The 12,023-nt window shown below is 62.3% G+C and overlaps 1 protein-coding gene across 4 annotated transcripts; it reads right to left on the bottom strand.

The window, feature by feature from the left end:
* Positions 1-1,624: 1,624 nt before the first annotated feature.
* On the bottom strand, positions 1,625-10,887 carry CHST1 (carbohydrate sulfotransferase 1). 4 transcript variants are annotated; one of them, XM_055715554.1, is made up of 2 exons: positions 10,686-10,887; positions 1,625-3,522 (listed from the first exon to the last, which is right to left on the bottom strand). In XM_055715554.1, the coding sequence occupies exon 2, from the start codon at positions 3,476-3,478 to the stop codon at positions 2,219-2,221; it is 1,260 nt and encodes a 419-aa protein (XP_055571529.1). In that variant the 5' UTR covers positions 3,479-3,522; positions 10,686-10,887; the 3' UTR covers positions 1,625-2,218. The 4 variants fall into 4 exon arrangements, with proteins under 4 accessions (XP_055571529.1, XP_055571531.1, XP_005438774.1 ...); XM_055715556.1 differs by lacking the exon at positions 10,686-10,887 and adding an exon at positions 9,175-10,408 and having other exon boundaries at positions 1,625-3,667; XM_005438717.4 differs by lacking the exon at positions 10,686-10,887 and adding an exon at positions 9,175-10,408.
* Positions 10,888-12,023: the final 1,136 nt, after the last annotated feature.

Below are 12,023 nucleotides of genomic sequence, written 5' to 3'. Positions count from 1 at the left end.
CCTGCCCCGCTCCTCCATCCTCGCAGACACAGCCGGGGCCGCGTGGCTTGGGAGGCACCGAGCCGCTGCCAGGAGCCGAATTGGTGCTGGTGAAGGCGTCTGGGGTGGGGGGTCCCTCCCAGGAGCTGCCCTCATGCCCACCGTGGGCAGGCAGACGGGGAAGTGCCCGTCCCGCAGCACACACGCTGTCACCCCATTCCTGCTCGCCTCATGGGGCTGGAGCCAGCCGTGTCCCCTTGCAGCAGCCAGGTGGGTTACAGGTGCTCCAGCTGTGACCCCTGGGGGGAGGCCAGCACCTACCTCACCCTGCTCACCTCTTCTGCAGCCCAGCTGCAGCAGGTTTGCCACATTAAACCAGGCTGCAAATCACCGGTAACAAGCCACCCCTGCAGAGGTCTTTGAAGAGGGAAAAGGCTGTTGGAGCATCAGTTACAGCTTCCCCCTGCCTTAACCGGGCAGCGGGTGGTGGCTCCCTGCGTGCGACTGCAGCACCCAGTCTCACCCTCTCCCAAGTAAGAGCTCGGGCTGGAAGCTGGTGAGCAGCAGCAGAGCGGAGACCTGCCCAGGTAGGTGGGCTGGGGGTGTCTCAAACACCCGCCATGCCAGGAGCGGGCCCAGTGCTGGCAGCGTGCAGCTGTAGGTAGATGTGACCAGCCACGGTCACATCTCCTGCTGGGTGCCTGTCCTGCCTGGCTGCAGGAGCAGCAGAGCTGGGAAGGTGCTGGGGCGTTGCTGTCCTCTGTCCCCCCGGGACTGGCCTTGGTGACTTCCCATCTGCAGCCGCTCGTGGTCTGCGGGACGTGCCTCCTGGGCTGCCCGGACACTGCCGGGACGGAGGTGGTTCCAGCAGGCAGGGGTTGAATGGACCAGCAGCATCTTGTGTGGGGCCAGCAGTGCTGTGCTGCTGTGCAGCATCGCTCCTGCCCTGCGTGCCCCAGCCTCCTCACCCAGCCAGGGCCCTGCAGCCAGCAGCTCGTGGAGAAAATCTTGGGCATTGCCAGGACCGTCATCTTGTTTGCTCATTTTCATTCTGGCAGTTTGATGACCTGACCTCCCTCGAGCACTTGTCTCTGGTCCCCCAGGGCAGGGCACGCCCAGTGCTGGCATCAACAGCCACAGAGGCGGCAGGGGGTCAGGGGGACAATGAGGGGCAGCGCAGCGGGGCCACGCTTACGGTGCTGGTGCCGTCAGCGCTGCGGGGTGGGTGCTCAGGCACTGCTGGGTCACCGGTCGGACCCGACGATCTGACCAAGTTCTTTTCCAACCAAAATGATTCTCTTAAGCCCCGTGCCCCCCCGGCAGGCCAGCAAGCTCTGAACAACCACAGGTTCTCACTCTGAGCATAACTGCTCGCGTTGTGACATGCTTCAGATGCAGACGTACACGTGCCCAGGGAGGTGGCTGCCCCCCACCCTGCTCCCAGCCCGGGCGCACCACCAGACGTGGCTCTCTGCCTGCTGGTGCATCCACTCCAGTTCAGTCACTGAGGTCTTGCACTTGAAGTTCACCCCCAGGTCAGTTTTATTGCACTTTTATTTACAGAAAACACAGAAATAAAGCTTTTACCAAACCACCCAGTCACTTTTTTTTCCCCTTTTTCTTTTTTTTTTTCTTTTTTTTCTTCTTTTGTGGGGTTTTGGCACAAATATCACAGGTGTTACCAAACAACCATGTACAAGCAGCTGCCCAGCCGCCCAGCCCAACAACAGGACTTAAAACAGACGGACGTGTCGCACCAAGATTGAAAACGAGGAGGTTGTTCCACGTTCAGCTTTCAGTCTAACCTGCTCATTAGGGGGCAAGGGGAGTTACTCTGGAGGGGATGACACCATTCATAAATTATATTTATATTTACCTCTTACATTGTAAAAGTAAACAGTGCAAAAGTACAGTACCTCAGGTACCCTTCGGTTTGGAAAGCTTGAAGGTTGCTTTATACATTTTGTGTGATTTGTAAACATTGTTAACCCATCCACAGTTCTAGCTCTTGCTGGGAGAGACCCGACTCCTCTTGCGTCCAAAACGTATTGAAGGGGCAGCCATCGCTCCCCTGGACTCCGCTGTTGAGATTCCCACTCGAGGTTTAGTGCAAATTTTGGAGAGAAAAAGACAAGAGAGAGAAAGAGAGAAAGAGGGGGGAAGAAACAAAACAAAAGAAAATAAAATAAGGCAACAGTTAGAAACAGTCCGTATCAAAACCGGCCACCCCAGGGCTGCCTTAGGAGAAGGGCAGGAAGTCTCTCTCCTCGACCAGGCTGATGGAGAGGTTCTTCAGCTCCTCCTCGGAGCCAGCGGTTTTGTAGCCGAGCTGTGCCAGCACCTGCTGGCAGGCGTGCTGGGTGAACGCCACGATCTCATAGGAGAGCCGGAACCGCCACTTCTCCGCCGTCGCCGCCGAGTTGCGCACTGTCCCGTACTTGTGTTTGGAGGAGGACCTGTCTCCTCGGGTGTTGTTCTGTATCCAGCGCTCGACGTTGCTGTCCATGGGGATGCCCAGGAAATCGTAGATTTCCTCGGTCTTTTTCATGGGATTCCTGGCCAGGTCTTCGTACCGCACCAGCATGTACTTGCCCTTGAGCCACGGCGGCCGGTTGAGGCCGGTGGACACCGAGTTCCAGAAGTCCTCGCACACCGTGGTGAGCTGGGTCACATCCAGGTTGTACGGCTTCCTTCCAGTGCCATCCCAGATCCTCCACAGCCGGTAAGTGTCCCGGAAGGTCTCGCTCCGAGACGCCAGGATCCCCCGGGGGTCCCTCACCAGCTGGATGACCTTCAAGTTCAGCCGCGGGTCCTCCACCAGGGCCCGGAGGTCGTTGACCTCGGGCACCCGCACGGTTTTGATGGCCACGTGCCCGTGCTCTCTGCAGGACTCGGTGGCCAGTGTCAGGTTCAAGGTCCCGCACTTCTTCACGCAGTCTCCTTCCTCCAGGTGGAGATCGACGGCTCCCAGGGACTCGCAGACGGGCGGTGAGCACAGGGCCTTGCTGGCTCCCCTGCGGAAGAGGCGGTCGGTGGTGTGGTTGACGGGCTGGGGTTTGATGTAGTTCTCCAAGAAGTAGAGGTCGCAGTCGTACAGGCTCCTCAGCAGGTCTCGGCTGGCCCCCAGCATGACCCGCCGGTCCGTCGTACTCTTGCTCTGGGTCAGCTTTGGGATCAGAGTGTACTGGACATGGTAGAGGGGCTCAAATAAATAGAAGACATCGAAGTGCTGGTTAAACAGCTGCCCGACAAACGAGGAGCCGCTGCGGGTGGTGGCGAGGATGAGGACATGCGTCTTCCTGGAGAGGTTATATGAGAAAGTGGGGCTCTCGTCACACAGCCTGTCGGCCACGTCGGTGTCCTGGCTCAGGCTGCAGTTCACGGGGTTGGGGTTGGGGCAGCTGTGGAAGGACTTGGCAGTAAAGGTCCGGATCGCCGTGTACTGGATCGCAATGGATGCCACGGCTAGTAGGAGGACAGCCTTCCAGGAACATTGCATGGCTGGTCACCTTCATGGAGCTTTTTCACAGGTCGTCTCAGTGTCTGCAACCCAACAGAGAAGTCACGGGTTGAGCAAGGACTGCTAAGGAGGACGCAAGCATCCTGCTGCTGGGGGTACCACCAGATGCCCTCCTGATGCCCGTACGTCAGCCACAACCCCCGTGGACCCGCCAGGCACTGCAGAGCCCTGTTTTGGAAAGGAAGAGCAGGCAGAGGCTGGCAAGCCTGGAGACATGCCTCCATCCAGGCCTTCCGCCCGAGGGTCTGCTTCCTCCCAGGCTGGGAACATACACAAATCTGTGCCCCACAGCTCACCCCGTGCCCTGCAGCCCAGGCAGGGGGATGTTCGAGCTTGGTGGCTGCACTGTCTATGTGCCCCCACCCAGCTGCTGCCAACCCTCCTCCCCAAGTGCCTCGTGAGTCACTTGTCACCCCATCAACCAGTGCCTTTGACACCCAGTGCAGGAGCCACAGCAGGGAAAGGGCAGGGGCTGGTGCTGAGCGCTGCCTGGGGAGGCTCGTCTCCATCCTTTCTGTCCAGCTGGCAGGACAAGGCATGGGCCATCCAGGCCAACGGCCTCCTGCTTGGGAGCGGGGCGATGGCTCTCCTAGAGCTGCAAACCTCTCTGCTTAGAGGTTCACCAGCCAGGCTGGCTCAGCCCGTCAGCCTCTGGGGACAAGCAGCAGCCAGAGTTGTGTCCTTGCTGCCAGCCCGATGTGCCCCCAGCACTGAGCTCATTGTTCTGGCCAGGTCCTACTCGGCTCTGGGATTCAGCCTCCCCTCCTGTCCTGAGCGCCAGAGCAGGGTAAAGCAATGCCACAAAGGAGGAAGCAAGAGAAATGGCATCGTTCCATCCTCTGTTGGCAACAGCGCAGCGTGGGTGGCCTCGGCACCAGGGATGGGTGCAGGGAAGGGCAGGGCTGTAGTGGCACAGGTCAGCTTTAGTGGCGCTGACCCCTGCCTTGCTGCTGCCCGAGGTGGAGCAAGGGGTGGGGGAGCTGAACTGGGATGCTCCAGGACGGCTAGGTGAGGGCATCCCTGCCATGCCTGGGGAGCTGTGGCATTGTGGGAAGGGGATGTGACTGTGGTGGTGCTCCAACATCTCGCCCCGTTCACTAACCGGATTACATTCACAGACTGCCCTGCTGCTCTCCAAAGCACAGGGCTTCGCATCCACACGCTATCACTCCCCAAGGCCAGTGGGGCTGGGGGGCAGGAGACAGCAGTCTCATCTCAGAAACCCTAAAGAAGCTAAAACCCCTGTGCAGCAGAGACACCCCAGTATTAGCAATGGCTTTGAAGCTCCCCTGCACACACTCCCCCTCGCCCGCCCTCCTTCCATGTTGTTCCCCTCCCCACAGTGTGTTACTCTGCAGCCACCTGCAAAGAGGGGACAAACCCAAGTATGTCTGCTTCCCACTGAGCGGACCCCTTCCCTCCAACAGCATCATCACCCCCATTGCTCCCTCTTCCCCACCCCTCTCACGCTCTCTGCACATCTCCCAGGAGAGCATGGAGCCGGCCCCGAGCTGATGGTGCGCACCTGGTCCCTGCTCAGCCCAGCACACGGGCCACGGCATCTGGGGCTGTCAGAGCCGCTGCTCAGCTGAGGTCTCCAAGAGAGGCCAATTGGCCAGCAGCAGATTTCAGCACACGAGGCCCGTTCAAGCCCAGAACACGCTGAAATCTCCGATGGGCTCGGGATGGTGCAATGCTTCTGGTGTGCGTCCCCTGCAGAGCCCACGGCAGCTGGCATGACGTGTCGTCCCCACCTCCTCAACGTGCCCCTATCCCCAAAGATGCCCAGCGAGCAATGCCAGGAGGGCTGTTCAGACCTGCAGGCGAGTCAAAATCCTCCTTCCTTTCTCTTTTAATTATTATTTTTATTATTTACCAGTTGCCCCAGCTGCTCAGTACAGGCAGGAGGCTGCAGGAGCTGAGACCTCTCGCTGCGAGCAGTGGCTTAGAGCTGGGCCCCAGCACAGGGGCTCCGGCACAGCTGCTGCAGGTGACCCCTCCGCCAGCCATCACCGTGTCTGCACGCTGAGAGCCGTGCTTTAGACTCATAACGATGCTTTGAGTGAGGGATGCTTTCTCCTGGGCTGCTGCCTGCCAGGGATGTGGCACGTAGCCAGGGGACCAAAGTCCTCGGTCCAGGTGCTTGGCTATTGCTGCTACTGGTTTGGGGTTACCCACCCTGTAGAGGGGAGATCTGGCCCCAGCATCCACATGGGATACTCTATCCCTTGGAGAAAGTGTTTTTTCTGGATCTGCTAAGTCAGGGCAGGACAGGAGGGTCCCTGCTGGCATCTCCTGGCCCAGGGGGCTCCTGTATGCTGCCTAGGTGGGAGCTGCAGTGGGAGCACTTTCCTGCTCTCTAGTGATGGCCAGCCACACTGCATCCTTCACACAGCCTCAGCTTCTACCCCTGGCTGCGCTGCTGATGGATGCTGGAGCAGATGCAACTCGGATTGTCCTGGGATGCAGCAGAAACCCACTGCCGGCTCCCCTGCAAAAGGCAGCCAGAGCCCACGTGCCTCCTTGGTCCCAATTCCTGCTGGATCACTGGCCGTGAGCTTTTCAGGTTCTCCCCCCACCTGGACCCACTCCCCTTTGCAATGCACCGAGCTGCGGAGGGGAGGAACCGGGGCATTTCAAGGCACCTCCGTGGCAGAGCAGGCGTGAGGATACAGCCCAGCTTCAGCCTCGGATGCCCCTCATCACCCTTCACGTTGGCAGTGCCAGGGAGAGGCAGGTTCTGGGAGAAGTCTTCCCTCCCTGATGTCTCATCTGTGGCCTTTAAAGCCAGCTGAAGCCTCCTCTCAGCCCCTGGCCACTCTCCCACCTCCTCCCATCACTGCCTGTCCCCGAGAGGCTGCGGTTCCCACTCAGCCCAGCCCCTGGCTTGGGAGGCAGCGGTGCCTGGCAGCTGAGTGCTCTGGGGCAGCACAAGTGCCTGGCACCTGGGAGCTGCCAGCATGGCTTGGGATGACTTCTACTCACGCTCCACCTTGCTCATCCGTCCAGGCTGGTGTGAAACACCTGACAAGGAGGAGCCGCACATGGCTCCGCAGGGCTCTGAGCAGGCTGGTGGAGCAGCGGCTGCAGCCAGTGCACTGCAGGAGGGTGTCTCCCGCACAAAGGCGCAGCAGGTTTGCCACTTGCTCTCCCATCCCTGCCCTGAGGGACCTTGTTCTTAAATTGGCCCATTCCTCTTCAGGATACCAGAGCAGCACCCGGAGCGAGGGCTATGCCGTGTGGGGCTGTGTCCGAGTCCTGCGTGAGGCATGCGCTGTTTTGCCTCCTCAGCCCTAGCCTGTGGGATGCTGCGACCATGGGAGTTACCCGAAATGCTGCCCTCACAGATGCCTCTCTGCTATGAAGTGCTGCCGGCTGGAATGTCCCTCTGCTCTGCCTACAGCTCGGCTCCACCGAAGACAATGAGCAGATGCAGCCCCAAGGCAGGAGCCGGGTCGGGCAGGTTGCTCCAGACAGCTGGGGCTCGGAGATGGACACTTGGGGTAGGGGCAAGTCACGTGTACTTTCCAGCCCCCCAGCACTGCTGGTGCTGCGAGGGGCCTGCGAGAAGGCACGTGGGCTCTTTTTGCACTGGGCTGGGGTCACTGCTGCCCCATCCCTGACCCTAAACCCCTCCGGTCACAGCACGCCAGACTGCGCTGCACTGCCTTGCCTGCATCCCTGTCGGCTGCCTGCAGCTGCACCGGGACCAGGCTGTCCCCGAGGGATGCTGAGCCTTTGCTCTCCCCCACCCTGCTTCCTGCAGCCTTGAGCCCAGAGGAAGGGAGAGGGTGGGCGAAGGCAGTGCAGCCTCCCCCACCCCACAAACAGCGGTGGGTCCATAATCACCTGCCTTCTTCCTCTTCCTCCGCCACTTCCCCTGCCTCTCAGCAGCGCTCCAGGGAGGATGAGCAGGCAAGAAGCCAGCAAGACAGCCCAGGAGCGCTGGGAGATCGGAGGAGATGAATTAAGCCAAATGGCATCTGTGAGTCACCAGCACAGGGAGCAGGGAGCGCGGCCGCCAGCCACAGCACAGCGGAGGCCCAGGAGGAGATGCCGAGTGGTGGGCTCCCATTTCGGGGATGGTCTTCCCAGGTCGGAGGGGAATGACCTGCTTGTTGAGCTGCCGTGCCGGAGGCTGCGCTGGCAGCTGAACTCAGGTGCTGCCAGGCAGGCGGGACTCAGCAGGGCGGCTGCAGGGCTCAGTGCCACTCGCACATCTTCCCTCCACAAGCAGGCGGGTGTTACACCTGAGCAGCGTGTAGGGAGCACTGTGGCACCCTCCTACTCGGGGCAGGGGGGCCCACGGCATCCGCAGGCTGCCCTGCCTCTCACCGCAAGTCTTCCTCGCAGGTTCCCTTCCCAGAGGCGGCCGTGTTTGGGCAACTGGGGGGTGCCGGCAGCTTTAGGCAGGAGAGCTCACAGTAACCGACACTGACAGTGCTGTTTCCAAGGCTCTCACAGGGCACTCGAAACACCCTGCTCCTCTCACTGCCTCCAGCCTGTCCCTCTCCCTCGACAGCTCCCCAGAAGTTGTACCCTCGGCCCGGCTGGGCTCATCCTGGGCTCCCTTGCCGCTGCCAGGGAAATCCCTCTGCACTTCCCCAGGACAGGGGGGAAGGGAAAAGGAGTGGAAGAAGGTGCAAGGGTCCGTGCAACGCAGGTGCCGGCTCCAGCCCTGGCACAAGCAGCGGCAGCAGGGCGATGTGCTGGAGCAGCGCCTGTGCCCCTCGAGCCCTTCCCTGGTGCCGGCACCCTCTCCCCCCCGAGCCAGCACCCTCTCCCCCCCAGAGCCCACTCCCGCCAGCCAGGCTGTTTCCATGGAAACGGCAGAGTGACTCAGGACTTTGGGACCAGCTGGAAAACACAACTGCGAGCAGCGAACATCCGAGAGGTGCCGAGGGTCTCGGTGCCAGCAGAACGGGTGGCTGGGCACGGGGAGCAGGCAGAGCTGCCTGCCGCGCCAGTGCCGGCACGGAGGGGCACAGGGGCACAGCCCACGCCACGTGAAGCCCACGCGGGGAGTTGTGAGGCAAAACCCCTCTCCTGACACAAGAAGGCATGGCTGCAGCATGCTCGCCCAAAACGCGCCCCATCGCAGACAGCCCTTCATCCCTGCCAGGAGGGAGACCCACACGTGCGTAGTCGCCCACAGAGTTCCCAGCATCAATTCCAGCGGCTGCACACCCATGCACCCCCATCCCCTGCCCGGCAAGCAGCACCCCTGGGTGCCTTGTCCAAGGCAGAGCAGTTGCTGGAGGGCTGGTCAGGGAGGGAGGAACTGCAGCCAGCGCCCTGCCGTGCCTCGCTGCCCAGCCAGCCGGGCTCCCGCGTCCCCCACTCCCCCCAGCTTGCCGCAGGGCTGCAAAACAACTCTCGGCCAGGGACCTGCTGGCACGGGCCCTGCTGCTTCCCCGTGTCCTCCCGCGGAGCAAAGAGTTCATCTCTTAAAACAGCGTGACGGGAAAACGGGCTGCTGATGGTGTTTAACCATGAGCATCCCACTCAGTTGCAGTGGCTTAGTCATGCTGTGGCTCTGCAAAGCCAGGCACACACAGCCTGTGGCCCACCCATCCTGGGTGCAGGCACGCTGCACCCCCGCTCCCCAGGGGAAAGGGAGATGCTGAGTAAAGCAGCGCGGAGCAGCCCCCCTTTCCCCGCACCGCAGGCGCTACCTGATTTTGGGTACCGCAACAGATGCAGGAGCAGGGCTGGTCTCCATCCTCACACCTCTCCCCCAGTAAGGCCCCCCAGCGTGAGATCCTGATGGGGTGGGAGCGAGCCTTCAGCCTTGCCTCCTCTCCAGCCGTGCAGCACTAGAGCTTCCCTGCGGTCACAGCTTCAAGCCAGCCAGGGACTCGCCGGGGACCCGCCGCCTTCCCTGGGCGAGCACCGCCCCATATGCCACCGAGTGGAGGTGCCTTGTGCCCCCAGACCTGCTCCGCTCGCATGTGCATCGCCTCCCGGGGCACTTTTCTAACAAGACACAGGACTCCAGTGCTCAAAGCCACTCCTGGCATGCTCCCTGCTCCCCTCTCTTTGCCCATCCCCTCTCCATTTCAGAGGGACCAAGAGAGCCTTTGCCACCAGATTACCGCCCGCTTTGACCAGCGCTTAAATCATCACAGAGTTTTCTATGGGGATCTGCGTTTTTTTCCTACTGGCAGTCAGCATACACATTTTGAGTTAATTAATTGCTATCAAGTAATGCCAACCCCAGCCAGTCCCAGAGTTTGCTTATCGCAACATCCACCTGTGCCTGTTTATCCCTCATCTGCTGAACTGCATCTGCCTCCTCCCAAGGATGCAAACACCCGGCTAAACCTGGTACAATATTTTTTTGTGCTCTCCCCCTTCCCCTGAGCCACCCAGCAGCCTGTTTGCGCACTGGCTCGCTCCCTCCTGGAGCGCTCCCCTGGCAGGAGCTGGAAGGCTCTGTTGGGATGAAGGCGCTCATTCACCACCTCCCAACACTCCCTTTGCCGGCCAAGGGCTGCGGCAAGAGCCCCAACCTTGAGGCGTGTGGCTTTGCTGGAGGGCTGCTTGTGCCAGGGGTGCCCTAGCCCCACTCGCCAGCCTGCCTCCTCACAGCAGCGTTATCGGAGCCCTTCAGGGGCTGGGACCTTTATCGGAGCCCTTCTGAGGCTGGGACCTTTATCGGAGCCCTTCTGAGGCTGGGACCTTTATCGGAGCCCTTCAGGGGCTGGGACCTTTATCGGAGCCCTTCTGAGGCTGGGACCTTTATCGGAGCCCTTCAGGGGCTGGGACCTTTATCGGAGCCCTTCTGAGGCTGGGACCTTTATCGGAGCCCTTCTGGGGCTGGCAGCGATCTCTAGGGCATCTGCCCGCGCCGCACCGCATCCCCACCGCCGGGGACCCGCTTCTTCCAGGCGGCAGCTCCTCGCCCAACAACAGCCCAAGTTGCCCCGCAGTTCGCCCCCCCCTCCCCCGCAGCTCGCCCCTCCCCGGCTCGGGGGGCCAGGCCTGCAGTCGAGCCCCGGGGGCAGCCGCGGGCGCTGGCAGCCCGGGACACGGGGGTCCCGCGGGGACACGGGGGTGCCGCGCTGGGGACCAGCCGGGCAAAGCCTCGTCCCGCCGCTGCGGGTGATGTCCCGCCGCCCTGGAAAGTTGGTGGCGCGGAAATGGTTAAGGGAGACCCCCACCCCCCCGCCCCCGAGCCCCTTACCTGGCGGAGCGCGGCGGCGGGGTCCCCCCCGCATCCCCGGCGGGCCCCTCCGCGGCTCCTGGCGGGGGGGGGCGCCGAGCCCGGCTGGGGGGGAGCTGCTGGCGGTGCGGCTCAGCGGGCCTCGCCGCGGGGGCTCATCGCTGCCGGCGGCCGCGCACAGCCCTGCCTGCCCTGCCCGCCCTGCCTGCCCTGCCTGCCCTGCCCGCGCGGGCAGCGCGGGGCCGCCTCTCCACGCCCCTCCGCGCCGCGCCGGCAGCCGGGAGGGCGGGCAGGGGAGGGGGCGGCCCGGGGAGGGGGCGGCCCCGCTCTCCTCTCCCTCCCTCCCTCCCTCCCTCCTCCCCACGCCGGACCGCCCGGCAGCGCCCAGGCAGCGCCTCCGCCCCGCGCTGCCCCCGCCCCGCCGGGCTCCCCGCCTCTGCCCCCCCCAGCCCCCCGCCGTGGGGGTCCCCACGGGAGACGTGTCCTGGGGCACGGGGGGGCGGCTGGGGAGCGGGTATCGCCACCCCGCAGGGCGGGGCTGGGTGCGGGGCTGTGGGTGCATCCCACCCACCCCACGCCCCGGGCTGGGGTGCAAGCAGCCCCCCCAGCCGGGCCCCCACCGGGCTTGGTAGGGGTGTCAGTGCGCAGTCACTCATTTTTCCGGTGGTCTTTGCTCATTAATAATGATAATTATAACGATAATGATAATAATAATAATAATAATAATGATGCTGTTATGGTGGGGACTGGTTCCGCTGCCCCAGGGACCCCCCTGCGCTGCCACGGCCGGGGCCCAGACCCACCCTGGCGGTGCGGGAATCGGGCTGGGAAGGCAGGGTGGGCAGAGCAATGGGAACACGGGGCCACAGGGACCGTTGAGGTGGCTGCAGTGGGATGGTCACATTCCTCCCAGCTTCTGCTTCTGTCTGACCCCTCCAAACGGGCCAGACATTTACTTTTGGCAACTTTGAATGGTTTTTGTCCAGCATTTGCCAGCTCAGCTGCATTTTTAGCACTTCAACTGCACGTTCACTGAAATGGCAGCTCGTGAGTCCAGCGACGCTACCACGGATATTCGGGTTTTTATATCCCTGTTTTACTGTCAGCATGCTTGGTGCTGCCGGGGCGGTGCAAGAATCACAGTGGGTTTCTTACACTCACAGCAGCAGCAGCCGGCCCCCAGGAGCCCCCGTGCCCCCCGGCAGCTGCCTCCCAGCTCAGGGATTGCCACGTCTCGCCTCCGACTCCAGCACTTGCCCAGTGGCACCACAGGGATGCGGTACCAGCATCTCCAGCAGCAGCTCAGAGCAACTTCACTCAGCGGCGAGTGGGCTACGAAAAACAGCGGAGCCCGGGTCC

This window comes from Falco cherrug, chromosome 7 (assembly GCF_023634085.1).
Source record: "Falco cherrug isolate bFalChe1 chromosome 7, bFalChe1.pri, whole genome shotgun sequence".
NCBI classification, from domain to species: Eukaryota; Metazoa; Chordata; class Aves; order Falconiformes; family Falconidae; genus Falco; species Falco cherrug.
Note: the sequence above shows the minus strand (reverse complement) of the source record. Positions and strands in the feature narration are given on the sequence as shown.

Excerpts from the sequence above, each read along its gene's own strand:
- CHST1 (XM_055715554.1), bottom strand. The coding sequence starts at position 3,478 with ATGCAATGTTCCTGGAAGGCTGTCCTCCTACTAGCCGTGGCATCCATT.